Source organism: Phalacrocorax carbo, chromosome 1, assembly GCF_963921805.1.
Source record: "Phalacrocorax carbo chromosome 1, bPhaCar2.1, whole genome shotgun sequence".
Lineage (NCBI taxonomy): Eukaryota > Metazoa > Chordata > Aves > Suliformes > Phalacrocoracidae > Phalacrocorax > Phalacrocorax carbo.
The window spans coordinates 101,925,373-101,952,912 of record NC_087513.1 but is presented as its reverse complement, the minus strand read 5'-3'; the positions used below and the strand labels follow the sequence as shown (position 1 = coordinate 101,952,912).

The 27,540-nt window shown below is 46.8% G+C and overlaps 2 protein-coding genes across 2 annotated transcripts; both read left to right on the top strand.

Moving 5' to 3' along the window:
• Positions 1-608: 608 nt before the first annotated feature.
• Positions 609-17,275, top strand: POGLUT1 (protein O-glucosyltransferase 1). Its single transcript, XM_064469307.1, has 11 exons — positions 609-762; positions 1,294-1,384; positions 5,042-5,185; positions 5,613-5,748; positions 8,260-8,381; positions 9,928-9,987; positions 11,006-11,105; positions 11,894-11,952; positions 14,005-14,172; positions 14,660-14,716; positions 15,333-17,275. Exons 1-11 carry the CDS (start codon positions 675-677, stop codon positions 15,487-15,489), a joined length of 1,182 nt encoding a protein of 393 aa, XP_064325377.1. The 5' UTR covers positions 609-674; the 3' UTR covers positions 15,490-17,275.
• A 310-nt stretch (positions 17,276-17,585) lies between these two features.
• Positions 17,586-25,110, top strand: TIMMDC1 (translocase of inner mitochondrial membrane domain containing 1). Its single transcript, XM_064469333.1, has 7 exons — positions 17,586-17,718; positions 17,830-17,995; positions 19,093-19,181; positions 20,990-21,057; positions 21,947-22,025; positions 23,451-23,561; positions 24,134-25,110. The coding sequence occupies exons 1-7, from the start codon at positions 17,624-17,626 to the stop codon at positions 24,231-24,233; spliced, it is 708 nt and encodes a 235-aa protein (XP_064325403.1). The 5' UTR covers positions 17,586-17,623; the 3' UTR covers positions 24,234-25,110.
• Positions 25,111-27,540: the final 2,430 nt, after the last annotated feature.

The window sequence follows — 27,540 nt, the reverse complement described above, 5'->3', positions numbered from 1 at the left end:
CTGAAGCTGCAGAGAAGTTTCTACAAATCAGTCTAAACCTTTATACTGTAATGATGAGATTTACGTCTTAATCATCAATGATTAGATTGATTCAGGCCTTGGCAACTGCAAGAGGTTGGGCCAGGAGAAGGAGCCTCTTACAGGTTGGATAAACTGCTTGATGACTTCAGGTGTCCGGGGAAGTTCCCCCCTACCCCCAAAAGCCCAAAGGGATCGAGGGCCAGCAGGTACGCAAGACCTGCATAGGGCTTGTGGGAGTCCCAAGTCACACACAAGCAGAGCGAGGAGCTGATTTGGAGGAACTATTACAGATGCAGGCTCAGATCTGCTCTGGGCAGTGGATATTTTTGCAGCACAGGCCCCATCTCCTGTAGCGCCCCCCTCCCCGCCAGTGCTTTTATTTCCCTAAACTACAGAAGCCGCCTGCGGTGAGGACGCGGCCCCGCGGGCCTCACAGGCAGCCCCCGAGCGGGGCGGGACAGCGCCGCCGCTGAGCCGCCGCGGGAACTACGGCTCCCACCAAGCGCCGCGGCATAAGGCCCGTTGTTCGCGCCACCATCTTTGTGCGGGGCTGGCGGCGGTGGCCGCCATCTTTGGTTGGGGCATCACACCCGCTGCCCGCGCCCCCGGCGGTGGCGGCGCATGCGCAGGGCCGTGCTGGCGGTGGTGGCGGTATGGGGCGGGCGGCGCTGGCCCTGTGGGCTCTGGCGGCGGTAGCCGTACTCTGGCGGCTGGAGCCCGCCGCGGCGGGGGGACCGGCAGGTGAGCGGCCGCCCGGGTATGAGGGAGTTGCTGGGGGGGGCGTGGGGGACACGGAACGGGTCGCGGCTTCGCGGCCGATGGCGAGGGTCGGTGGCAGGGGCGGGAGCCCGCCCCTGCTGTGAGGGTGCCGGGGGACTCTCGCCTCCTCCTCCGGTCGGGCAGCTGCCCCCGCACCCTGTGAAGGCCCCTCGGCTGAGAGGGAAGCCGGGAGGAGCTTGAGAGACTTTCAAGGAGAAGCGGAGGCTTCTGCCGGCTTCCCCTCCAGCCCCGGGGCCATTCATAGGGTGCCCGACCCGCTGCCCCATCGCCGGCCCCCCTCATCTGGGTGGTCCCGCCGTGGTCGCAGCTGGGCTCCTCTTGGCCTTGCGGCTCTTCTTTCCTTGCTCTAGGCTCGCACTAGTTGAGCTGCGTGGACTGGGGCAGTACCGGCGTGTGTTGCGGGGCCGTGGTGCATTGCTATTGCAATCCTGTTCAGCTCCCGCTAGTTGCTCTGGTATTGATTCCTTTACTTTTCATTCCTGTGTATTTTAGATGTCAAATGGAAAGCAATAATTGACCAAATTAAGAAAGCTGTGGAAGCCTATGAGCCCTGTGTAAAGGAGAATTGCAGCTGTCACCAAAGGTGAGAAACTGGTTTCCTTTTGGCTGCACAGGCCTCTGGCCATGAGAGGGAATACTTTTTCCAGTGCTGGTGGATGGGAATTAGCTAAAGAATATTTGGGCTCTAAAGTGTCACATCTGCAGCTGTCATAAGCCACGGTGCTTGCAAGAGGGGGGTTATTAATGGCACTGTGTGAAGCAGGTTGGCCTTCATAGTTCCAGTAGGAGGTGTGTCCACCTGCAAACTGACCGCTCTCCTTGTTGTCCTCTGTCGCTGAACAACAAACACTGTTATTAACAACAGGTAGATAAACAGCTATCGGTGAGTTGTGTATTCAGAAACATTATCGGCAGTACAACAGAGAAACCTCAACACTAAATGCTGAGATATTAATAAATACCCACCAATTTCTAAATACCTTTCTGCAACAAATCCCAGGAAATTCTGTTCCTCTACACACACAAACATAGGTACACAGTTGTGTGCACCCCCAAGAGAGGGACCTGTGGGGTCTGGTCGATGGCAAGTTGAACGTGAGCCAACAGTTGTGCCCTGGCAGCCAAGAGGGCCAACTGTGCCCTGGGGTGCATCAAGCCCTGCATCGCAGCCAGCTGAGGGAGGGGATTGTCCCGCTTGACTCTGCGCTGGTGCAGCTTCACCTCGAGTACTGTATGCAGTTTCAGGCGCCACAGTACATGAAGGATACAAAGCTACTAGAGAGGGTCCAGAGGAGGGCCATGAAGTTGATGAAGGGTTTAGAGGGGAAACCATATGAGGAGCAGCTGAAGTCACTTGGTTTGTTCAGCCTGGAGGAGACTGAGGGCGGACCTCATCATGGTCTACAGCATCCTCACAAGGGGAGGAGGAGGGGCAGGTGCTGGTCTCTCCTCTCTGGTGACCAATGATAGGACCCAAGGGAATGGCAGGAAGATGGGCCAGGGGAGGTTTAGGTTGGATATTAGGAAAAGGTTCCTCACCCAGAGGGTGGTGGACCACTGGAACAGGCTCCCCAGGGAGGCAGTCATGGCACCAAGCCTGATGCTATTCAAGAAGCACGTGGACAGTGCCCTCAGGCACATGGTATGAATTTGGGGCTGTCCTGTGCAGGGACAGGAGTTGGACTTGATGATCCTTATGGGTCCCTTCCAACTGAGGACATTCTATGATTCTATGATCTCAAATGTGATTACACTATAAACCCATATGCAGTTGTGATATTTCTGTGTTAACAATCCACTTCTGCTTTCTCTCTCGGCGCAATGTTGCTAACAACTCTTTCTCATGGGCTTTTAAATGTAGAAGAAACCAAGTATGTGCGAAATGTTTTAAAATAGTCTCAATTAAGAAAGGTTGTTAGAGAACAGAGATCTGTTTGGTGTGGTAGCTTCTTGTGCTTTGCTCACTCCCTGTGCTTGGACAGGGCTTCCCGTGGAAGAGGAGAGAATTGGCGGAGTACTCTTTCTAGGTAGTTTAGCTCACTGCTTGTGAGAACTGGAGTGGCAGTGGATATTTAACTACCTGATTTTCACGTGACCAAAGTGTGATCCAAGAGGAGCTCATTCAGGAAGACCCAAGTCCTGTTTGATTTTTTTATAACTATGAAGTGTTATGCAAAATGCCAGCACTGTGCGTAATCTTCCTACAGTGATATAGTGCAGTGACCTAGAGACTTATATGTGGATGCAAGACCATTGTAGGCAGTACAAGTGTAGACATAGCCAAACCCAACTTCCCATCTGCTCCCACTGGTAGAGCATGACTTCAGCATGGAGAATATTACAGGTGTGTAGGTCATCACTGTTATGTAGGTAGGGACTGTGGGACTGGGTTTTTCTGATATCTTTAAGCAATTTTTATTTAAAGGGGAAGGGGGAATAGAGGGAAGGCTCAAAATATTCTTTTGTCCATAGGATTTGGATTCCAAATGGAGAAACACAGATGCCCAACTTTAAGCCTCCTCTTTAAAGAAATACCAGATGTGTTCACTCATTTTGGGGGTGAGAAGAGTGCTATATCGGCTTTTAATATCAGATGAGTCGTGTTGGGCAACTCTTTGTACACTCTGTTTGGAGTTTTTGATCTTCATTGTTCTTGAAATATGAATGAGGAAAAGTCTCTTCTAGTTTAGCCTTCCAGTCTTTTTCCTCAGTTCCAATTCAGATAAAGCCTAGACATCTCCTAATCTTTAAACATACGCTCCACCATCTCCTGACCACCTTTGGGAAGAACACGTTCCCAAGTGGTTACAACCTCCAAACCTGCTTTCAGAACATGATAGGCAATAGTAACATGAAGTTATGGTTGCTGTGGGTCTTGAAACCTAGTTTTCACTAAAGCAGTGGTTTATTTCAGGGTTGTTGAGGAGTTACAAAAGAATCCAGGAAGGTAATACAGCATATATGCTAGGAGAAACTCGGTTCATCTTGATAGCTGATTTGGAAGTATATAAATATGCAGCAGAATGCTGAAAGACAGTACTTTTCCCCATATAACAGATTTTACTTGTGTCTAGTCTTCTGTGACTCGGTGGCCAATGAATTAAGGTCCTACCCATTTGTTACTACCTTGCATTTGTCACTTAGGTTACAATTACATGGATGTGCCACAAAACTTCAACTTTCTTCCTGTTCTTAAGCTTATTATGTTTGCGTCCCTGCCAGACTGCTTATCTTGTGGTCAACAGCAATTTTTATGTAGTCTTACCGTTTTCTACCTGATGATGACATAGCAGAATTCTGGAGGTTGGAGGGGACCTCTTGAGATCATGAGGTCAAATACCTCTGCTCATACAGGGTTGCCCAGACTGTATCCAGTCGGGTTTTGAATATCTCGGGATAGAGACTCCACCACATCTCTGGGCAACCTCTGCCACCATTTGACCACTCTCACAGTGGGATCACCCCTACAGTCTTATATTAAACCAAAGCATTGATGCAGTGTCTACCAAAAAGTGGGGAGGATGTCTCCGCGGCTGTTAAAATCTGGCAGGGTTCGATAACCGCTCCAAGGAGTTCAATCTGGGGTCCTTTTAGACTAAATTTATATAAACAGCATCCTCCTCCTGTGTCTTCTTACATACGTTAGGTTTATGTTTTCATACTGCATTCCTGGAGCTCACTGGTGATGTGCAGATGTCACAGCACACATGCTGCATAGGCCTCTCCTCCTGGGCTGGTTTTCACCACACAGAGCATTATTTGGTGCTGCTGCTCCTTGGAACTAGACTCTTACCTTCTTTTTTTTATGTCTAAGTAGCATCACATTGTGTGAGGAGTTTGGTCCTGTTGTGGATCATCATTCATGGAAGTCCAGAGCACGAGCTTTGCAACCCAAAGGTTAAGTGAACTGAAGGCTTTTACCCATAACCTGCCAGGGATGTAAGGTGCTTTCTGGGAAAGTAACTGGAGTTGTCGATGTTGATTTAGCCTCAGAGTCCTGTACTGGGCTTTCTGTTTGGGCAAACGACACACAGGTATTCAAAGAGTCTGCTTGGACCTGTGAGTCTCTGCATAACAGCTCTTCCAAGTGACTTAAATTCTCCATGATGCCACATGTAGCAGAGCTCCTGGAAGCTACATGGAGCTTGTTTTAGCTAGAAGTCTGTTTTGTATACTGCAGCAATTTAATGTACAGTATTCTCCCTATTGTACACAGTAATGGCTGATTGTTTTGTTTCAGTGTCTGGAAGCAGGACCTGGCTCCTTTTCGAGGTGGCATTTCCAAGGACATGATATCAGATGTGGTGAGCCGGAAGCTGGGGACACACTACCAAATCATTAAGAACAAATTGTTCCGTGAGCAGGACTGCTTGTTCCCTGCAAGGTAAGAGCTGTGCAGATGATCTCATCTTCCTAGCTGGGACACAGGAGTACTTTCAGCTCTGCCAGGTTGAAAGTCGTTGAGTACAGTGGTATTTCAAAGGTCTGAATTCCTTATCAGAGCAGAAGCCTAGAAAATTATGTATGAAGCTTAAATGTAGCAAGAGGCAAGTGTCATTGTTGCACTTCAGTGTACAAAGGGTGGGTTGGTTGGTTGTGGGATTCAGAGCTGCAGACAAGGCAAGATTTAGCAGGATGGGTTACTTCACTGGTGTCTGTACTGTACTCAGGTTAAGAGGCTGCTATAGGCAGTTCGCGGCATGCATCATGGTATGGCTGAGGCTCACCATCTCTTCTGCTCCTTCACAAAGAGAGACTGCAGGATTGTGCTGTCTCCTTATAGTTCTTTGCTGTATGTCATTTCTCCACAGATGCAGTGGAGTTGAGCACTTCCTTCTGGGGATCATCAACCGCCTCCCTGACATGGAAATGGTGATCAATGTGCGAGACTACCCCCAGGTCCCCAAGTGGATGAAACCTATTATCCCAGTCTTCTCCTTCAGTAAGGTGCGCACACCTTTAAAAGCTGAGCATTTCTGAAAAGTGCATGGGAACATATTTTTGAGGATGGTTCCCCACACAGGTTTTCTGTGTATCAAAATTGCTTGCTCTTTGTCTTTGCTTTTGCTTCCAGTTTTCTGGCAGACAGACTTGCAGATGTATTCAACAGAACAGTGTTTCTCCTCATTAGCTTCTCTTCCAGGTCAAAAAATGTACCTCTGCCACAGTGGAATGATGCACAGCTGGATGGGATATGTGCCAGCATAGCTGTCAGTTACTACAATGCCTCTGTTAAAATTGTAGCTGTAGTTTATCAGCGTTATTAAGGATTTTTCATTATCGGTCAGCTGTCATACAATTAATCTCATTTAATATGAATATTTTAGTCCTCTTTTTTTGGTACCACAGATAAGTGTTTCTTACCTTCTTTTCTGTAATATTACTGTCTCCTGTGAACCCTTTTCCCCTTGAATCCCTTCACCTCCAAACACGCACACAAACGCAGAGGTGCACACACAGAGGCATTCATTCTCTGCATCTCTGTTCCCAGACTGGAGAGCCCTCCCATATGCTTTCCTGCCTCTCCCATTGTTAAACCTGATGGTGACATAGTGTCTCATCCTTTCCAGAAAAATACCATACACCTCAAGCTTCAGCTATTCTTGCTTTGCCTTAGTGTACGCCCAACATGCCCAAACCCTGCACCCTCACTTACCTAATCCTGGTCGTGATCCTGTCCTTGGCTGAAGGCCAGCAGAGAGTAAGATGCAAAAAGAAGCAATAAACTGTTTGCTTTTGCTAGTTCAGGCCCTATTCTGTTTTGGCTAACTTGTAGCATCTTACCCAGGTCTTCAGCTCATGCAATCTGAACCCTAATATGATCCGTAACTATTGCCTAGTCCACAGCCATCCTAAAACTCTCTCTAGAATTTCAGTACAGCATTGCAGGCACTGTCATGCAAGAACCACGTTTGTTGCCAGGTGTAGTATTAAAGCTAGCTGTCATGCCCCATGACCATTGCACAGGCTTAACAGTAGCCAGCAGAACCCAAACTGATGCCGAGCAGGTTGCAGGAGTTCAATCTTTGCAGCCGTACTCATCGTCCTGCCCGTGGGTGCCTTGCAGGACCCTGCAAGTTCTCTGGTCACCATGGTCTGGTATCTGAGTTGTAACCTCAGCCCTATCCTTAACTGAAATCCAGTGAAGTAGACACAACTCATATTTAACCAGTCAGTGTTAGACACTGCTGGAATGAGGAAGGCTCTGGGATGTGTACTAAAACCAAAAGCATAAGGGATTGCAGGATTGTCCTATTCTGCATATCAGAAGGCCCACCCTGAGGTTGTGTTGGAGCTGTCATGGTTTGTTATCAATGCCTGTTTATAGCAAGACTGAGAAAGAGCAGATCGTAGAAGCACACACTCATTTAAGTTGGAAGGGACCTCAGGAGGTCGCATGGTTCAGCACCTTGCTTAGAGCAGGACCAACTAGATCAGGGCTCTCCAGGCTGCGTCCTGCCCAGTTCTGAGCATCCCAGAGGACAGCATCTCCACAGCAAGTGTTTGACCTCCCTCAGAATGAAAACATGTTTGCCGATACCTAATTGGACTTTCCCTTCTTGTAATCAAAGCTTGTTGCCTCTCATTCTGTCTGCACTTCTGAAAAGAGCCTGCCTCCATCTTCTCTGAACTCTCTCATTAGGTAGCAGGAGACAGCATTTAGATTTCCCCAAGCCTTCTCTTCCTGCACATGAACAAACCCATTCCTCAGCGCCCGTTTATATGTCATGTGCACCAACCTCCTAACTACCTTGGTGGCCTTAGACTCTCTCTCTGGTATCTCCAGGTGATAGATGAATAAATTTTATAGGATGTTTTATTACTAGTGCAAGGAAGTGGCCTATAGTCTGGTTTCATGAAAGTGTTTAGTCTTACTCAGGTGCTCGTCTTCGCTCTGATAATTTGGGAATTGAAGCATCCAAATAGGAGTGAGGAACTGAAGTTCTTACATGACCTGGGTATTTGTTACAGTGAGTTGTTAAGTGATCTCTAGGAAGGCTGGAATGAACTGAAGTGTTGGAAACCTAAAGGTCTGGGTGTCTATAAGTGCCTCTGTCTTTGAGGAGATAATAACGCCTCTTAACTTCTGATCAGTAGACAACATTTGTAGCTACACATAGGTACAAGTCTTTAGAAAGGTGAGTGGAGCTCAGGTCTTCTACCGTTTACTGATCAGCTATATCATGGATCTCTTCTGTTATTTTCCAACATGAAAGTCCCACGTTGTTGTGCAGCAAGGCATCGCCTTTTTGAAATCGCTGAAACATGTCAGTATTGGGTTGTCTTCGTACAAACCTCAGCAGCGCTGAGCTGACCACAAAGCTCTCGTGGCTGCTGATGCAACAGTAACAGAGAAAGCAGACTGAACTCCCACAAGGGATGTTTGTTATTGGTGGGCTCGGTCAGTAAACTGAAGCAGATATTACTCTTATTCTTACATTATTCTCCTTTTTCTAGACACCTGACTACAATGATATCATGTATCCTGCCTGGACGTTTTGGGAAGGAGGACCAGCTGTTTGGCCAATCTACCCAACCGGTTTAGGGCGCTGGGATCTCATGAGAGAGGACCTCAGAAGGTATGTTTTGGAAATAGTTATGCAGAAGGGGAGGTTTAATGGGAGACAAACTTGCAGTAAAAGCTATCTAGCACTGGGCAGCATTAGGGCAACATTGACATCTAAGGCCACGCGTCTGTTGGCCTGTGATCTATTCTGCTGCCTCTCGTTAACTACATACAGCCTAACTGCTCTATAAGAATTCACCGTGGAAACCTTGGATGATGCAACTAGAGGTTATAATTAGCTTCTCTGTTTCCAGTGCCGTATTAAGGAATGCAGGGGACAAAGTATACACATTCTTCATGCTGTCAGGGCCAGATTAGTATCATTTTTGCTGGGATAGGGTTTGTCAATAAAGCAGCAGTTATCTTTTGCCTGCAGAAATCTCCCTTGACACATGGAAATATTTTCCTTTGTTTCCAACTACTTCTCTAAGAGCTGTGGTTTTTTCACTGCAGGGATGATCCAGGATGTTTGTATAAGCCTCTGGAAGGGTAAAGGAAAGCCTTCTTTAGATCTGCTTTTACTTGAGTATTGTTGTACAATAGAGAAACCTGGAATCGTTCCCAAGAATCAAGAGTCCTTACTGGGCTCGAGAGTTACAGAAGACATTTCTGGCTGGGAGTCTTGCTTTTGGCAGGATCTTTGACTATTAGCAAAATAAGGGGATGTTTCCCCTGGAGAGGGACAAACAAAGTGTTCAACAGTGGGAGTGAACATGGAAACAACAAAAAACCCACCTTGGTGTCAATCACTTAACATCGGAATGCAGGGCTGAATGTTTCCCTCTTCGAAATCTGCAGATCTGTGGGACTAATCATAGGTGAAGCCTAATGTAATGAAGGTCCAAAGCATTTACTTATCCTTTCTTTCCCAGTGAACCCCACTTGTGTCACTGGGTTGTTGCAAGCAGATGCAGAGCTTGACCTGTGCAGATCAGTTTGGGGATCAGGACCTACATGCCAAGCCAGGTGAAACAAGAGAGTGCAACAGAATGTTCCTCAGAGGGAGGCAGGGGACTGCACTGGCAGAAATAACACATGTGAACAGCTGTTTTGAAGGACTCATTCAGATTTAAAACGAAAGTTATTTGGGAAAACAATGAACCCCCATGTGTTAAATGCAAAATGCTAGGCAGGTTTTTTTTTGTTTGTCGTTGTTTGGGGTTTGTTTTTAATGGGAAATGACAGCGGTTAGAAAGTAGCCATTTTGCACTACCCATGTTCAGTGAAGTACAGAAAAAAAAAAAAGCAACAATGCAAAAAGTGGATTCAAAGTTTAGGTAAATTTTAATACCCTTAAAGATTTGGTGAGGGGGTTGTGTGTAATTCATTGTTCTGACTGAAAAGCATTCTGAAAAGTAGCTTCTGCCATGTTGCCTTCAACACAATATTCACAGGAAAACCTGTGGACCTGGCTGAGAGTTTTTTCTGCTATAATGAAGAAGGTGATTTCCATCAAAAATGAAGAATAACAAAAAGAGATCATGCTGTGAAAACTGATGAGAGTGCTGTTTCATGGTTATATTAAGTCACTCATTGCCATGTATAAACAATATTTTCAGATCTGCAGAAAAATGGCCATGGATGAAAAAAATCTCTAAAGCATATTTCCGAGGATCCAGGTGAGCATATTTTCCCATAGCAGGGCATTCTACCAAAATACAGAGTGACAGCTGCCTGTACGCAGAAACTTCTCTGTCTCCAAGACCTAAACAAATGTAACCCGGGGTGTACTTTTTAAAAGTAAGGAAAGTGAGACATTTTGTCCAGCAGCATTTCACTGTTAGTGATTCTCCATAAGGATTTCCATTTGCAACTAGGTTATTATAATAAGTCTAATATCAGAAACAGAATTCATGATGGATTTGCTACATTATTTCTCAATGAGTAAAACTGTCGCACTAGGAACCAGATTGTTCTGTGAAGGGAACTGCAGGTGCATGATACAAATTTAAAGATTTGATACTGATGTGTGTTCTTCTTGCCAGTGTGAATACTTCATTTGCTATGCAAGTGCTCGACAGTGAATCAACAGGTATTCTTGCATTAAATTACCTGAGTGGTGGGGGATGAGAGAGTAGATTTTTTGCCCTCTCCCCTGTGACAGTTTGAAAACAATGTTAACCCCTACTCCTTTTTGTTCCTCCTCCATCCCCAGTAGGGTTGGATTTGATATCTTACTAGGTAGGCTCAAAAGATTGAGGAGTGAGTCTCAGGGGTGTCATAGCCTTGCTTATCAGTAGTGTTTTAGTGTCAGAGGGATCAAGTGCTGAAGATGCTTAACATCTCTTGGCTCTCTCTCTGACTTAGAAGGGAGTTAAATATTTGGCACCCATCAGGATAAGGCCTGAAGGAAGCATCATCTCTGCTGACTTGTCCTGGGAATTGCTTAAATAATACTATTAAACATTTAGGATGTGAAATAAAAAAGCGTAGCCTCAAATGATTTTGGTACACATAACTCATTCTCTTCTGTTAGTATGCCCGGGGACAGGAATACACTGTATGGTAGGCACTTAGTAATGTTTTGGGGGCACATAGGGAGTCAGCCTCATCAAGAGGCAGCGTCATGAGTCCTGTAGTTTGTTAGCTCCATTGGGTCATGTGGCTTGGCAATTACTGCTAGCATTTCTTTTGCAGAACGAGCCCTGAGAGAGACCCCCTCATTCTGCTGTCCCGAGAACACCCAGAACTTGTTGATGCTGAGTACACTAAAAACCAGGCTTGGAAATCTGAGAAGGTGTGTGGGTGTGTCTGTCTCTTGAATGCGAAGGCCAGAAAGGGTGGTGTTGCAAGTTGGCTTTGATGATTGAGATGCATCTTGTTGGAGTTGTGGGTGATCTTCTAGAGTGGGGGAGGCTTGTACGTCCCTTGATGGCTGCATCTCTCTGATGTATGAAAGGAAGGGGTCTCTGGAGCCTGGCAGGCTGAACACTTTTCTTCCGTCTACGCTTTTGTTCAAGGAAACCAGCACACGTAAGAAAATGAACCTGTGCCAATCCCCTCCTCTTCCATCACAACAAAATTAGCCAACTTTTCCCCTTCTAGCCCCAAGCTGCCTGTATGTTGTTGTCAGCCTTTTTAAACCTTTTTCAGTCATGTCCATTTCTTGGTCTTTTTGTTGATAACTCTCTGATAACTGTTGCTGATAACTTTTTAGTTCCATACTTAGTCTACAGTCTAGCTCTCTCCAGACAGTCTTGGCAAATCCCGTTACGCTTGGCTTCATGTAGCCCATTGTCCCAAGCTGTTTTCCATTCTGTAGCTGCCAGCTAAGCATTATCATTTAATGGGTTTGTGCTGGTGTTTGCTTACAGGCAGTGTGTAATTTACTGAACTTTTTTTCTGTCTGAAGGGCTGGGAATTCTTCATAGTACTTAAAAAAGCCCACCAGAGAAGGTTTTCTCAGAAGTGGGAATGGAGGGTTTTGAGACTTCAGCTTTGTTTCCAGCTGAGAAGGAAAATAAATATGAAATCACCATATAAAGCTTACTGATTTTTTTTTTTTAAATTATCTTTATTTTTAAGGACACCTTAGGAAAGCCTCCTGCAAAGGAAGTTCCACTGGTTGATCACTGCAAATACAAGTAAGACTTTCAATCAGTAAAGCTGTTCAAGGGCTGTAAGTTATTTTTATTAATTTTATTTTAAGATCTAACTGCAGCAACCAGCTCCATGCAGACAAGAAAGCTTGTTAACAGACTTAAGGCAGTTGAAAGTTTGGGAGTTTAGCATGGCCACCTTCAGTGTCAGCTTTCCCCATCAGGTCAGGATGCTCCAAAGTGCTTTGGGGCAAGTAGAGGTCTTAGATCGCTAATAGACATATAGACTGGAAATCTAATTTTAATCAAAAAAGGCTTTCTATCAATTTTTTTTATATACCTGTACCAAGGTGTGTGTTCAAAATTATTTTTTCGGTGCTACAGTGATTGCATTACTGTCCTCAAAGACATAGGGGGAACTAAACAATCATGTCTTCATACGCATACTGCGGCAAGCATTGCCACTGGATGTATACAGTAAAAGGGAGAACCTGAAATATGATTGAGCAATATAGTATTGATTCATACTTTGTATGTTGTCTGGCAGAATGTGGTTCTGATTTACAAAGGTGTTTATTTTTTAACTACTTTAGGGAGAGGGTTTTGGTGTAATATTCTTGTGGGTTTGATGTGTATGCACTTGTATGTCTGATGTTGTCCTTTTGCTTTAGAATTACCTATTTATGATTCTACCAGCTAGAATCTGCGGATAGAAGAACTCAGTCATTTGGCTGGATCTGTGTTTTTGTGCAAATTTGTTGACTTGTCTCATTTTATATTTAGCTAGACTGCTGCCCAGATTTCTCCCTTCTGTTACTCGTAGACTTCCCAACTCCTGATGCCACCCAAGCCCCTCATACAGTACAGGCTGAGACATCCTCATGCACTTTTGTCACAGCCCAGGGTCTGCTAGGGTCAACATGAACTTCCCACTGCTTCCTTCAGTGCAGGTGCTATAGCAGGCTGTCTGAGGGCAGCCCTCGGTGGCTTAGCTGAGGACAGGGATGGTGGGAGCTGTGTCTGGAATTAGACAGGGCCATTTCCTTGCTTCCAGACTGCTGTTCTTCTTACATCTTTACATGTATTTGTTGAGTTCCTGATACAATAAGCTCCTTATCCCTGCCTTGGACTCCTAAGTAATACAAAGAATGCAGAATAATTTCAGATTTACTCCTTGTCACTTAGTGCTGAACTAAGTTTAGCTATAATTCCCATCTCACCCAAAATAGCTTAATTAAAGGAAGAACACCCTTCCCCCAAAATGTTTGACTTCAAAGATTAGTTGTATGTGCTTTGGGGTTTTACCCACAGGAAAAACAGTTTTCAATATAATTGGAGATTTGTGGGTTTAAAACAAGCAAGCAAGCAAACATCCCTGTGAGATACAGTTTGCTAAGAGAAATCTCAGCCCCCCTGCCTCCTCCCCCAGTCAAGCCCACTTTAATAACTTGGCAGAAAAAACTGAAAACAAAATTGTGGATTCTTTGTTATCTGCAAAGTCCATCTGTTGTGCGCTAGCCCGTTTAACCTCCTAGGGTTGCATTCCCAAGTTAATATGAAACAATTAGATTCAGATTAAAGCAGGGTCCCAGAAGAAAAAAGAAGAACAAAAATCCAACTGAGATAGATGTGGCAAAGCAGAACAATGAACAGAAAAGCTCACTTGCAAGACAACAGAGAACTGGGAAAAAGCTCCTTGTGGTACAGAGTCTCTAAAGTGTAGAGTCAGAGGATCAACATCCATGTTGTGACCTTCCATGCCTCATTGGCAGTTGACCATGAGGCCTCATCTGGTTTGTTGCAGGTGGGTGTCTTTATCAGAGGTAAAGCAGCACGCCTTGCTTTTCTCCCTCTGCTTTGGCTGGCAGCAGAAACTCACCTAGCACATCCTTCACTTAAGCTCACCTCTCCCGTGAGGAGCTTCAAATAAATGTCTCCCCTTTGTTTTAGCGATGGGTTGTTGGCTCAGTGTGAGGGAGCCCCCCAGGTGCTCCTGTGAGGGAAGGCCGACTGCTGCTTGGAGCCCAGTTTCTTAGCGCGTTTCCTCACAAAGTGCCAGGTGTAATCAGGCCCCTCTCTGTGCTTCTCTCTTTAAAGGTATCTGTTTAATTTCCGGGGAGTGGCTGCCAGTTTCCGGTTGAAACACCTTTTCTTGTGCGGTTCGCTCGTCTTTCACGTTGGAGAAGAGTGGTTGGAGTTCTTCTACCCCCAGCTGAAGCCTTGGGTCCACTACATCCCAGTCCGATCAGATCTCTCCAACGTCAGGTGGGAGGCCCCAGGTGCACTTAGTGGAGCATTGCATGCCACAGGAAAATCCTGCTGTGTTCGGGAAAGCGGTTTGGTTTGTGTTACAGTAAGAGGTGCCTCTGCTCCTAGGCATCAGGGAGAGGCTCTCGGAGGTCGTCTTCTTTTCTCTTTATTACTGGCCCCAAAGAAACCTTTGCTCATATTACTCAGAGAGCGCAGTTTCGTTGGGGTACGGAGGTCTGTCACCCTCACTGAAGTCACCAGGCACTAGGCACTTATACTTGCAAGTGGGCCCTGCAGCACAGGTAAGGAAAAGAGGAACATATCACTGGGAACATATCACACAAAAATGTGTTAGCTCCCGGATTTCAGCATGCCGTCCAGAACGGGTACAGAACAACTGAGAACGGCAGGTTTCTTCTGTGCTCTGAAGTTTGGCTAAGGGACAACGTTCTCCATTGAGCTAGTTGTTTCATAGCCTTTTTTTTTTTTTTCTCCATTTTAGGGAGCTCTTGCAATTTGTAAAGGAAAACGATGCCATAGCGCAAGAAGTTTCAGAGAGGTAAGTGGTGTGTCCTTTCTGGCTATCAGGCAGTGTTCTTCCAAAGTGTTTTCTGAGGCAGCTTTTGAAGGGGTTACCTATCAAAGACAGCCTTGTGTTAATAGGGTGCAGTATAACTGGTATTCTGCGGTAACAGCAGGAGGGTTGGAGAACTCGTAACAAGCAGGGGGAACAGGAGAACAAGATCATATGCTTAGGTCTTTGGTTCAGATGTGACCCATGTCAGGAACCCCACTGAAAGCTGTTGGAAGTCAGGAGCTTTCGTCTCAGTATGAGGTGAGTTGACCCCTGGGAACTGCGTCTGCCACAGAAGCGCTCTGTATCCAGGCTGGCAGCGACTGCCTTGTGAAGCAGCGTGCGTCGGCGCTGCTCAGGCTGTATCTGATATTTATTATCCCAGATAACAAATACCATCTTGAGGACAACAAAAGCACTGCAACTGTCAGAGCTGTGAGTGTGAATGAAAAGTGTGAAATTAAAATAGACGGTACAGAGCAGTACATGTTGTTTCTCATTTGAAACATGGGAGAGTGAAAGTTGATATATGTACAGAACAAAACCAAAGACTCTTGTAGGAACTGGAAATTGGTTCTGACTGTGCCTTGTGTGTCTCTAGGGGACGCCAATTCATCACAGAGCACTTGCAGATGGAGGATGTCTCTTGCTACTGGGAGCATCTGCTGTCTGAATATTCCCAAGCCTTGACTTACAAAGTGAAAAGAAGGAAGAGCTACAGCGAGATCACATCTGAATGGCTGAAAACAGAACTGTAGAGACTTCTCTGTTTTTTTTTTTTTCTTCAGCTCAAACTGATCTCTGTGGAAACCTGAAGATCAGTGTATCTTCTTTCTTGTTCTGACTTCTTACCCTTTACACTAGAGCTACAGGGAACAGCAATAGGCAAACTTTGAAGTCGGTCCCGCACAGTGGGACCTGGTTATACTGTTGCCATAAGATCGTCAAGTAGAATGTTAGATTGTGGCTATTTAACGGGATGGTTATGCGGGAAGAGGTTTGTTAGCATTTGGGGCTTAGTTACTACCTGTCTCAGAGTGATCCTAAATCCTATTCAGCCAGTGAGAAGCCTTTCTGTTTATTGGACATTTTACCAAGCCCTCTGCACTCCTGGGCAAGGCATGCAGACTGTCAGCTATGCACAGCTGGGAGATACGTCCCCCTTTTTATGCAGATAGTCAAATGTTTTCTCACCCTTGCGATAGCACTTGGGAGATTAGGTGTTCTCTGACAGAAGCAGGTACTGGGATTTCGAGTAACCTTTCTAGATAGCTTACAGCTTAGTTTTCTGACGTTTACGTCAGGTTTTTAAACAAGTTGATGGTCAGGCTGTGATGTGCCACTGAAAGGACGAATGATCCTCGCATACTTAAAACTACCTACCTCACGGGGGAGCAGCCAGTGATGATGATGTTGCTGCAGTGCTAAGCCTGAGTAGCAGGCAGCCGAGCAGCTGGCAACCAAGATAAAGACGGCTCACCCTCTGACGGGTGAGCTGGGTGCCCGCACAGCCACACAGAGCTGAGCACCTATTACCAAGCTCTCCCCAGTGGCTGGTGGACATCGGTAAGAACGCAGAGAAAGTGTGTGTAGAGTTAGATCAGCTCTTCTTTTTTCCAGATGCTCACAGATTCTCTGCTCTGACCCCCTTCTGTAATCTTTCTAGGGTTGTTTTGGGTTGGTTTTTTTTTTTGGTTGTGGTTTTTTTTTTTTTTCCTAGGCTGGTAACACATCTGCTCACTTCAGTATTCATTTTTCTTTCCCATGGCTGTTATGCTCCTTTTCCTGTCTCCTTCAGTCTGGCTGAGGGGATGCCTTCAGCCACCCAGTGGCAGCTACTCCTCACGTTACTTAATTTGAGTTCAGTCAGAGGTTGCCTGTCCTCACTGTATTTATGCCCACTACAGGCTGCTCAGCTCAGAGGGAGTGCGATTTCTGGAATGCCCTCCTCTGGCCCCTGGGCTGAGAGGCCTGGTAGGAAGCAGCATCTCTGGCATCCAGGCAGGTACTCAGAAGAGCATGGGCAGCAGCACAGGATCTCGGGAGGGCTGCCACCTCCCAGGTGAGCACCCTTGATGATAAAGTGGCCTCAAGGGTTAGGAGGCAGGACGGTGGTGGGAGAGAATGATAGTAGTAGCTCACGCTCTCCTCTGCGGTCAGCTTGGATCAGAGAAGATGACACTACGAGGAGCAGTAACCCTAAGTGCACCTACAGGTGTATGTGCTTATGAGGAGGCCTCGCAGCACTGCTGAGTCCCGGTATGGGGGTGTAACTGACCTATTGGTCAAGCGCCAGCTGCTGGGGCAGCACACTGCTTACGCGACCGGCGCCTGGGTTATCCCAGCCTGCAAAGGAAACAAGTCAGGTATTAAAGTAGCCTGGTTTCTGACGAAAAGAACCGTGCCAAGAGTGGAAGGGGTTTTCTGGTTTTGTAGTTTTAGTCAATGGAGAGACAAAGCTCTGAGAAACTGAAACAGCTATGTACAGTATTTTTAAACGATTTTTAATGAAGTGCTTTTGGAATAAAATGAAGTTTTGTTCGATGCCTTGTTGCTTAATCAGAACTGCAGTGGAAGAGCTGGATAGGGCCCAGCTGTTTCCCTAAAGACAGCGGAGCGCGTCTTTCTGGTTTTTTCTCTTTCGCAGTAACATTGCGACTGTCTCTGCCGCCAGACTCGTCGTCGGCGGCTGGAAGCTTCCTCTGGCTCATCGCTCCCGGGAAGCGGGGGCTTTTTACTCCGCTCCCTTCTTTCCCCCCCCCCCCCCTTTGTTGCTCGTAGTAGAGCGGGCAAGACCCGCGCCTCCTGCCGCGCCGCGCCGCGCCCCGCCGGGGGTGCAGGGGGCGCTGCCGGCGGCGGCGGGCAGAGGTAGAGCGGGGCAGGGCCGCGGCCATGGCGGTGGATCCAGGCGCTGAGGCGCGGTTCGGCCGCCCCGCGCCGCCGCCGCAGACGGGCTGGGAGCGGCTCAGCGAGCTGTGGCGGCGCGAGTGAGGGCCGGGCCGGGCTGGGGTGGGCTGGGGCGGGGCGGCGGGTCCCCGCGGGCCCCCCGTGCCTCCCCCGCCGGAGCGCGGAGCCCAGCCCTGCCCGTTCCCTTGCAGCGAGCGGCACCGGTACCCGGAGGAAACGATGAATATCGTCAAGTCGGCCTTCACCGGGGGAGTCGTCGGCTGGGTGTACGGTGGGGTGCCGGCCTTCTACCAAGGACGGAAGGCCTTCATTGAGAGGAGCCACGGGGAGCTCTTCCAGAACCGCGCCGATGCGGTGGTACGAGCCCCGGCCGCGCCGGGCGGCGCGCCGTGCGTGGGGGCGGGTGAGGCGGCGCCCGGCGGCGGAGGGAGTTGCCGCTGGAGCCCGCGGGAGACCGGGAGGGCTCGTGTCAGTGGGGCGGGTAACGGGCACCTCTGAGCGGGCGTTAAACGGCCGGGTAGTACGCCTTGAAAAGTCTTTTGGCTTTTAAAGTGGTCCCTTGGCAAGAGGCTTCACGCCGTCGCCTCGAACCGGTGCCGTCCGCTCATGCGCCCGAGTTATTTTAAGACCATTTAAAGTTCTTTTAGCTTATCGCCACACCTGGCAACAAAGAGCAGTTGCGACATTTTATAGGTGCATTGGGAGTTTGCCCTTCAGTTAAAGTGTTGGTTACCTGGATTATTAGGGAAAGAAAACCCTTTAAAAATCTGCCTAATTTTACGTCATTCGACATTCAGATTTGGCCCTGACGCAGCGGCCTGCGAAGCGTCAGTGCCTGGCTTCGCTCTGTGCTTCCGCTGACTCCTGTGTGTATCTGCGCCCGGGCTACGCACTTACACCGCAGGTGCTGGAAGAGGGGATTTGTTTACTTTCCTGGTATTAACTGGAATATTTTTAATTTTTATGAAGCTTGCGTCTATCATGTCTTTTTAAAAGCCGCTTATTGCCAAACTTCTAAGTGCCAGTGCTGAACTGCAGAGCTTGATGGTCTCTTAACATTTAAAGTAGGTGGTTATTATTTACTTATTATGGTTATTAGTGGTTATTATTTAGTAACACTTACAAACCCATACCAGTGCAGAACTAGTTTCTAGTTTGTCCCCTGTTTCTCCTCCTCTGCTACTCAAGCCCTCCCTGTTCCACCAGATGTGTTTCAGCACCAGGATTAGAAGGACCAGTTGACATTACAAACCGGAATTAATTCTTGCGTTTCCTGCTGGTGGCTGGGGTAAACGCAGGCAGCTTTTCCTCTGGAGGTGACCAGCTCCATCCCTAAGGGTCAGGGTACCATTCCCAAGTGACCCGTGGTGACTACCCCAGATAGCAGCAGGCTGGTGGTGCTGGCGTGGTGGAGCCGGGCTGTGATCCATAACCCGTCTTCTCTCTCCTCCTAGCAATCTGCACATCGTGCCGGTCTCAGGAGTTTCATCCGCTACGGCTGGCGCTGGAGCTGGAGAGTAGCTGCTTTTGTGACAATATTCAAGTATGTTCCCTGACGGTAGTGGGAGAAGAGCTGGCTTAGGCTTAAACACTAGTGGTGAGGAGCCCTTTGTGCTGGCAGTGCTCACAGCACTGCTGGTGATTGATTGAGGCTCAAAGTGTTTTGCTAACAGCGAGTCCTGTTGATAAGGCATGAACATGAAGAGGATTTAACCTTTATAATTATCCCAGAATTCACATCTTCTGATGAACCAACACAAAAACTAAAACAGCAAAAGCCCCGTTCTTTACCTGTAATCCATGCTGTCACTGACTTGACTACTGTTCCTCCCTGTACTTGATGGCTTCTTTCTGCTTTTGCTTCATCTCTTTTTTTTGCATTTTTCTTTGGGAGATTGTTACAGTCTGTTGGCTGTTTCTGGAAGAACTTTCTATCCCGTGCTCGTTTTCTTCCTTTTCGTTATGTGTCATTACCTCTAGTTTGTATACACGACCATTACTCACAGTTCTTTGTTGTTGTCCTCAAATGCTTGCAGATGATTGTCTTGTTGTTAAGCAGTTGCTGAACATCAGACCTACCGGTACCTCTTTAGGCCTTCAAATTTTTCCTACACGTACAACCAACGCAGAGATAGTGTTCCGCTTCCCTGATTTTCTCCCTCAGATGTCTCAGTGCTGACAATATAGCATCAAACTAAGCATGCTTTTCCAAATAGTGCCCTTTTAACCTAGGAATATCTCCTTCCCTGACATTGAAAATGGTAAATTTATATGTAGTCCTAAACCTGGATTGACTACATCTGCAGGTATGTTCTATTTACATTCCCCTTCTGCTTTTAAGATACCAGCAGTATTAACTAGCATTATTTTGTATTTCCAGCTTCCTAATTTTTTGTTCCTTTCTGACTTTCTTCCTCAGTCTTGCTTGGTTCCTCTGGTTCCTTCTGGTTTAATGTCTGTGCTTAGGTTTAGTTAGCATACTGTTTGCTTTCTCTCCTGGAGCATTTTCCTGGGCTTGAGATGTAACCTCATCCTCTTCCACCAGATGTCTCCCATGCAGTCAGATCATCGCCCTTTTTCACCACCCCTTTGTAAAAGGGCTTGAAAGAAGATATTTGCCACTCAGCATGAATTGTTTCTCTAAAGTCCAACTCAAGGTTTTGTCCCGTGGTTGTGTGAATTTTAAGTTCCTCAGCTTAAAACCAAATTGTTTGTTTTCCCTTGTACGAAGGCTAGGGTGAGGTTACAGCGTTGGGGAGGAGAGGAAGGTCACTGTTGGCTTGCAGATGTCATGCAGGAGGCTCGATAAAGTGCTGGGGAGGATGTAGCGGCTGAACTGAGAAGAGAGTGTGTTTTGGGGCTTAACTGATGTTTTTGGTGTACCTACCCTAGTGGGAAATCTCATGCTGCAAGAGTAGGTGACTCTGCTGACATCATTTGTGTGACTTAGCTCTAGGGGTGGGGACTGTCTACATCAGGCGGGAACTTAACGACGTACGGATTCAGCTTCTGGGGCTAAAGGTGCTATGTCAGGACTGACTGACTGTTCCTTTTACCCTTTAATGTATGATGGAAAAAAATATCTTTGATTAAAAAGAAAAAGAATGTCCCAGATCCTGGCCAGGAATCCTGGTATTCCCCGGCCTCTGGCTGTGCAGCTGCCTGCAGTAAAGTCACAGAAGTCAAGGCAGTCGTGGCTGGCACGTGTGCGCTCTGGACAGATGGGCAGCAAGGTAGTTAGAGGCAACCTGAGGGTTGGCTTAATGAAATCCCGCTTTGTTTCTGGCTATGTTTTGCTACCTGTCTTTTCCATGTGCAACTGCTGACTTCTTCTGGGCCTTATCTTTGCAGCACAGTGAGCACGGGTCTGTCTGTGTACCGCAATAAAACCACCGTCAGTAATTTTGCTTCAGCAGGAGGTAAGACTGCTATAACCTTGTGTACTTTCCTCTTGAAGAGCTAGGGTCATAAGCAGAAAAGCATAAGCAGAAATCCATATCTCTTGGATTTGAGGAGGTCTCTAGCTTCTGTGCTCCTGGGTTTTGTTTCCTGTTCTACCGACTGCCATTGCAACTTTGCTCTGTTGTTGAACTGCCGCATGCCTTTGCAGCAGAGAGCTATCGATGCACTTCTGAAACCATTGGGGAGTTTTGTGGTTATCAGTTCATCTTCAAAATACTTGTTGGAGTTTTTTGGGTGAAAAATGTTTGTGTAGGGTAAAGGGAACCCTTGGTGCATAGCCTGCTCTCGTAACCACCTATTTAGCAGGGAAGTAATTTCTTATTTCTGCTCTTTATAACGGTTCAGTGCACTGTTTATAAACTACCCTCTTCATGCCAAGGTTTGTCCGCTTTTGGCAACAGGGCTCTGGGTAAATGATCTGCAGGCTTTGTTCCCCTACAGCTGGATACGTGCTTTACTGATCTTTTCTGCCTTACATGGCAGCTACTATTATTAGCTGTTGCTGAAAACTAAAAAAAAACAAAAGGGGGGTAGGGATCATGCTGCAGCCTGGAGGAAGCCCGGTTTTACTTTCATAGATACTTTTATTTCTTAGCATTTCTTGGGGAGTTTTTCTGAAGCAGAATGAGCTTTGTGCAATGTTTTAGTGCAGAGACCATGATGACTGTATGGTGAGGGTTCCTCCCGCTGGCCACGGCGCTTGCTTTCTGCTCTGTTAAAAGTAGATGTCAGCTCACGGAGAGGAGAAATGCAGCAAAGCAGCTCCCTCCATCTGTATGTGATAGCTGGTGGGGGGCTGTTTGTGGTTTCAATGTGGTTTTTTTGTTGGTTTGTTTTTTTTTTTAGCCTTCACAGGAGCCCTTTTCAGAATGCACTTGGGCCTGCAGGGACTGGCAGGCGGCTTCGTGTTCGGAGCAGTGTTTGGGTGAGTTGTAACTGCTGCTGATAAGTGATCGAGACACAGCTACTCTTTAAGGTGTTTGTTAGATGGTGGCCTCACACACCAAACGTTGAGTCATAGGTGGGGTTATAGAAGCTTCCTTTCTTCTCTTGCCTTGAGGGATTTTCTGTATCTCTCTTGGGACCTCATGGTGATGACTTTCCTTCCGACCTTTAAACTGCTTTTTTTCTTCTTTTTTTTTTTTTCTTGATTTGTGTTTTGCTGCTGCCTCAGTGATAAGAACTTGGTGCTTTTAATAGAGCATCTTACTTGCTGCTGTTTGCTTATTAGAGGAGACGCTAACTACTGTTAAATACGAAGTTAGATGGCTTATAGACGTGTCTCCTGCCCCCCTTCCTTGGTGTGGTCACTGGTGAGCCCAGTGGTTCTATGCAGTACCGTTGGCCGTTTGTTTAAAGGAACTGTGTTGTTTGTGGGTAAAGGCAGGAGCGTAAGAGTTTCTGGGCTCCCTTCTCAGCTGCAACAGCAACCGCTCCTGTAGCAGCTCAGAATCCAGCGGGCACACAAGGGGCGTTGGATGTCACGATGACACCTTTTGAAGAAGGGGACACCTTGGGAACTGCCAGTGCCTAGGTTAGGAATCTGTGTAAACGTTATTTTTTTTGCAAAATAGGCTCCATCAAAGTCAAAACGTGGAGCAGCAGCCATTATGAAATGCTGAGGAGGAAGCTGTGTGGTTGGGCTGCACAACCCAAGGCCGTAAGGTGGCACATCTCTTTGTGTATGTCTTGCAGTCGTGTACTTCCTAAAGCTCCCTGGGGCATGGAGGAACCCATGGTTCTCTCTCCGGGGACCTGTCCATCAGGACAATGACCTCTTAACTCAGGAGAATTCTGGCTTTGCAAGCAGAACTGGGATTTCTTCTCAGCGTACTGACTTGTAAATATCCTCACAAATGAATTTGGGGATGCTGCCTGGACAAGTGAATGAGCTTTATATGCCCTACTTAGCACTGTCAGGATGACGGCAGCTGTGGGCATGTCTGGAGCAGCCTAGGGAGCTTTACCAATGAAAACACAAATACCTCCAGAGCCAGGCAGAAGCTAAGCAGGTGTGTGACTTTCTAAATTATGGGTTAGGTGATCTACAGGTGTTGGTTGGTCACTTTAAATCCTTCCACCCCTTTGCCCTATGCGTGCCTGTCAATGAGTAAATTCAAAATATGCTATCGAAAGGGCTGCAGTGAGTCACAGCTGAAGGCGGGCTGTGTTTGGTGGCTGACACTAGAATAGGAGTGCTGTAGTCTGTGGTGCGATGTGAGTATTGGGGAATGTTATGCTCCACTGATCCGGTGGCTGGTCCCCTGCATGCTCCTTTTGCCGATGTCGGTAAGTTACTACTGTTGTGTGTCCCTTGGGTGACTTGTGACTTTTCTGCTTCCTCCTCTAGGATCCCTGCAGGGGGCCTCTTAATGATAATGCAGAAGCTTGCTGGTGAGACCTTGCAGGAGAAGAGAAATCGTGAGCGCAGGGAGCTGTATGAACAGAAGTTAGCAGAGTGGTAAGGAACAGCTCTGCCTGTTTGCGTCTTTGAGTAGAAGTGTGTCTAGGTCTGTGTGGTTCAAACATTTAAAGAAACCATTACACACTACATTTTCTAAACCTCGGTTCTTCTGCTCTTGGTCTTTGCTGTGTTTCACATACCAGTCTGAAAACTGCTGATTTAGTCTCCCCAGTGTTAGATGTTGCTGCTTCTTTTGTAACAAGGTATTTTGTTCAAAATTCACACCCTGCCCCAGCCTGGTAACTCTGCATCAGTTCTTCACTCTTGCAGTGGCTGAGAAGACAGCAGGACAAGCACATTTGTATTTCTTTACCAAAATTGAGAGAGGCCATAACTCTGGCTTTTCCTTCACTGCTGCCTTCTTTCCATCCCCATTAAAGAGAGAAAAGAAGAAGGATAGCTGGAGGCTTTGGGCAGAAAAAGCTATGACACTGGTTGCATGGCTTACTAAAACTCAAAATAGTGCCAGTCCTAGAAGAAACTTTTGCAAGAGTTGGGATTCTGCAGTGATGCCTTTGTCAGGAGGATACAGGCATAAAATTACTTTGCGCTCTCTCTTCTCTCGTTAGGCAATCCAGGATCAGTGTGACTGAAGGCTTGGGCCAAACGGAAAGCAACGCCCACGGAGGGCCGGAGTTGGAGATAGCAAGAGAATCTAGGAGCTACTGAGTCTTCCCCAGATCTCTGTTGTAAGCAGCTATAAAGTGCTCATAAAAGTCTTCAGTCAAGGGGTCATGGAAGTCTTCTGTGAACACAGTTATATCCTGTGCACTTGTGAAAAAGCATTTTGCTGAAAACGTTGTTCATGGATGCATATCACTGCACAAGAGCTTTGAAGGGCCGAACCTGTTCCACCTGAGAAGGTGGATTGCAGACTCCACAGACTAGGAAGTGTTAACTAGGTTTGGCAGGGGGTGAGGGCAGCCCCAGAGCCTCATCTAGAACCCATTTCACTGCTGAAAATGTCCAAACCACCAGCAATGTAGAAATATTCAAGGTAGCGGAGCCTTTAGATGCGGAAGGTACCCTGATGCCAAAAGCTAGTTATGGTCTGCTGAAAGCTGCTCTTCAGACAGCACCAGAAGAACTTGCTGTCAAAGCGCAGTACAGGCAGCGTCAGAGTGAGCGTTTCTCCTCCTGTCACCATCATCCTCCCACCATCATCCTCCAACAGCTTGACTTGGCCTGGCTGGGACCAATGCTGTTTTGCTGACAGTGGTTTCTTCAGGCTTTTTGCAGAAAAACACACTTGGTTCCTACAGTACTTGGGGTATTTTGCAGTCAATGATGAAGAAGGGTGGAGGAGCTGGAAATGATACAGAAATACCCTGAAAAAGACATGTTTGGGCTCCTCAATAGCACCATGGCTGAGGGGGCCACGGAAAGGATGACTTGTTTCTGGTGGAGATGGTGGAAGAATTGGCACTGTGGACAGTTCCAACAGCAACAAAAAGGCCTCTAATTTCATTTGAAGGTTGGAAATTAGGGGATTACCTTTTGGGGGAATGTGGTTCAAGGCACTCAATAAAGCCATCTAGCAGCGGTGGTTGTGTCCATAAGCTCTTTATGTTAGCACAGTATTGGCATTAGAGAAACAGACTTGTAGTGATGTCCCATGAGAAGAGCGCTATCTAAAATCCCGCCATCGAGCAATAAAGTCTGGTGGCAGCATCAGACATTCCTCTATCTGGGCAGTAACAGAGTCAAGAGCCAGGAGAGTGCCAGCTCTGTTTATTATTTTGTACCAGAGATGAACTGTAAGTCATAGCTGTTACCTACGGGTAGGGCTGAAGTTAATGGAATAATAATCTGAGCCCAGGAAGGCCAGGTGGCCCATCACCATTTCACTCAAAGCAGAAGGTCAGAATTCTGGTCCCCTTTCTTTGCTGGAGTTTTTTCTCCTATTGAAGAGAATTACATCCAGGCAACGGGTTTGGGTCTCCTTCTCACAAGAAGAGAGTAGTCACTCTGTTCTGGGTGGATGCTTTTGTCTGTTACAGCTGATTAAGGTTGATTAAAATATGAACAGTCGATTCCACAGAGCGTATTCCAGCCACCCAAAGCAGATTTTTGGCACAGCTTGCTTCCCAGAAGGTGTTTTGTTTCCTGACTTCAGAAATGAGCATTTGATTTTTTGAACACCTCAGTGTAGTTCATTTTTAATCAATGAGCTTTGATTTTCCTTTTCTATGTGTAAGTGAAGGATCTGAATAAGCAGGGGTATGGGTATGTGTCTCCCCCTTCTTGTTTTAAGCTCTGCATGCATTGGTGACAGTCCTCTGCCCCCTCACAAACAAAAATGGAGGCCTTTCCAAGGCACATTTTGCCATTGTAGTTACATAGCAATGTTTTTTCTTTTTCTTTTTTTTTCCCTCCTGCTCTTTTTTTGCTGTTATATCTCCACCCAATATCCCACACTCTTACCTGTACAGCAGTTCCGATGACATTTAGCTGTGTTGTTGCTTTGTCTTTCTCTCTTCCTATTTAGCAGTATTTGATGTGGTGTGTAAAGAATACTAATTTTCTTGTTCCTCACCATGATGCAGGGATGTTTTCCCATGGGAGGGTAGGTAGAGCCAAGGTGCAGCACTTTTGTGGATTTACTTACTCTCCATGTAAGGAAAGAAGGGCTCCTAGATGTCCTTAACGCTGCACATCAGCAAGGGGAAGCAGGCAGGATTACACTGAAGATTAACAGCCATTTTTTTCTCTATTCCCTGCTGCATTTAGTTCCCTGCGCTTCCTCACTTCTTGTATTCAAAGTCACTGTCCAAACAGGGAGTGAAGTGGTTCAGAGCTTATTTTTTAAATAACACAAATGTAAGGGATTCTTTGCACCCCCACTCCATCCTGTCTATCCCGCTCCAGCAAAAGCACAGCACTGAAGTTGTTAGTCCTCCACTTTCAGAGGAGCTAACACAAGCAGGAGGGATACAGTGAGAACATTTTACGTTGGATTTTGCTGTTGTGGAGAACCTCCCTTTCTGGGAGGGAGAAGGAAGTCCTGTTGCAAACTGAGTGTCAAGCCCCATAGCTACACTGCTCAGTTAATCCCTGGCATGTTGTCAGACATGAGGTATGTGGAAGTTACAAGTTGGGTACCTGAGTGCTGTTTTGTCATTGCTCTTGAACACAGCTGTACCTGCTACAGCTTTGTCAACCAGCTGCGTCGCCTACCTTGGTGCTACACAGCTGTTGTGGTTTAGCCCCAGTCAGCAACCAAGCACCACACAGCTGCTCGCTCACCCTCCTGCCCCCGCTGGGCTCGGGGGGAGAATCCGAAGAGCAAAAGTAAGAAAACTCATGGGTTGAGATAAGAACAGATGAATAATTAAAATAATAAATATTATGAGAATAATAAATTGTAATAAAAAGGAAAATAATGAGAGAGAAAGAGAAACAAAACCCAGGAAAAACAAGTGATGCAACCACTCACCACCTATTGACTGATGCCCAGCCCTTCCCCAAACAGCATTTGCCATCCCCCCCAGCCAGCTCCCCCCCAGTTTATGTACTGAGCATGACGTCATATGGTATGGAGTATCCCTTTGGCCAGTTGGGGTCGGCTGTGCCGCCTCCCCTCCCGGCTTCTTGTGCACCCAGCAGAGCATGGGAAGCTGAAAAGTCCTTGAGTAGTGTAAGCACTGCTTAGCAACAACTAAAACAGTGTGTTGTCAACATTAGTCTCATCCTAAACCCAAACCACAGCACCGTACCAGCTACTGGGAGGAAAATTAACTCTATCCCAGACAAAACCAGGACAACAGCATATGTTTTTAGCAGCTGGGAAATGGTGGCTGGGGTGCATGTGAGTAATTGAAAGTCTCTCCCACTTCCCAGCACATAGAACAGACGTCTTTTATTACTGAGGAAAGGGAACTGAGTTTACCATTTATTCTTTGATTCAAGGAGGAACCCCGGGGAAAAAAAAGTTATATAAAAAATACCTGTGATAAACAGAGCAGCTCACCTGGTA

Excerpts from the sequence above, each read along its gene's own strand:
- POGLUT1 (XM_064469307.1), top strand. The coding sequence starts at position 675 with ATGGGGCGGGCGGCGCTGGCCCTGTGGGCTCTGGCGGCGGTAGCCGTA. Across the intron at positions 9,988-11,005 it reads GCATATTTCCGAGGATCCAG|AACGAGCCCTGAGAGAGACC; the intron begins GTGAGCATATTT and ends TTTCTTTTGCAG. Across the intron at positions 14,173-14,659 it reads TCAGATCTCTCCAACGTCAG|GGAGCTCTTGCAATTTGTAA; the intron begins GTGGGAGGCCCC and ends TCTCCATTTTAG.
- TIMMDC1 (XM_064469333.1), top strand. The coding sequence starts at position 17,624 with ATGGCGGTGGATCCAGGCGCTGAGGCGCGGTTCGGCCGCCCCGCGCCG. Across the intron at positions 17,996-19,092 it reads AGAACCGCGCCGATGCGGTG|CAATCTGCACATCGTGCCGG; the intron begins GTACGAGCCCCG and ends CTCTCCTCCTAG. Across the intron at positions 19,182-20,989 it reads GCTTTTGTGACAATATTCAA|CACAGTGAGCACGGGTCTGT; the intron begins GTATGTTCCCTG and ends TTATCTTTGCAG.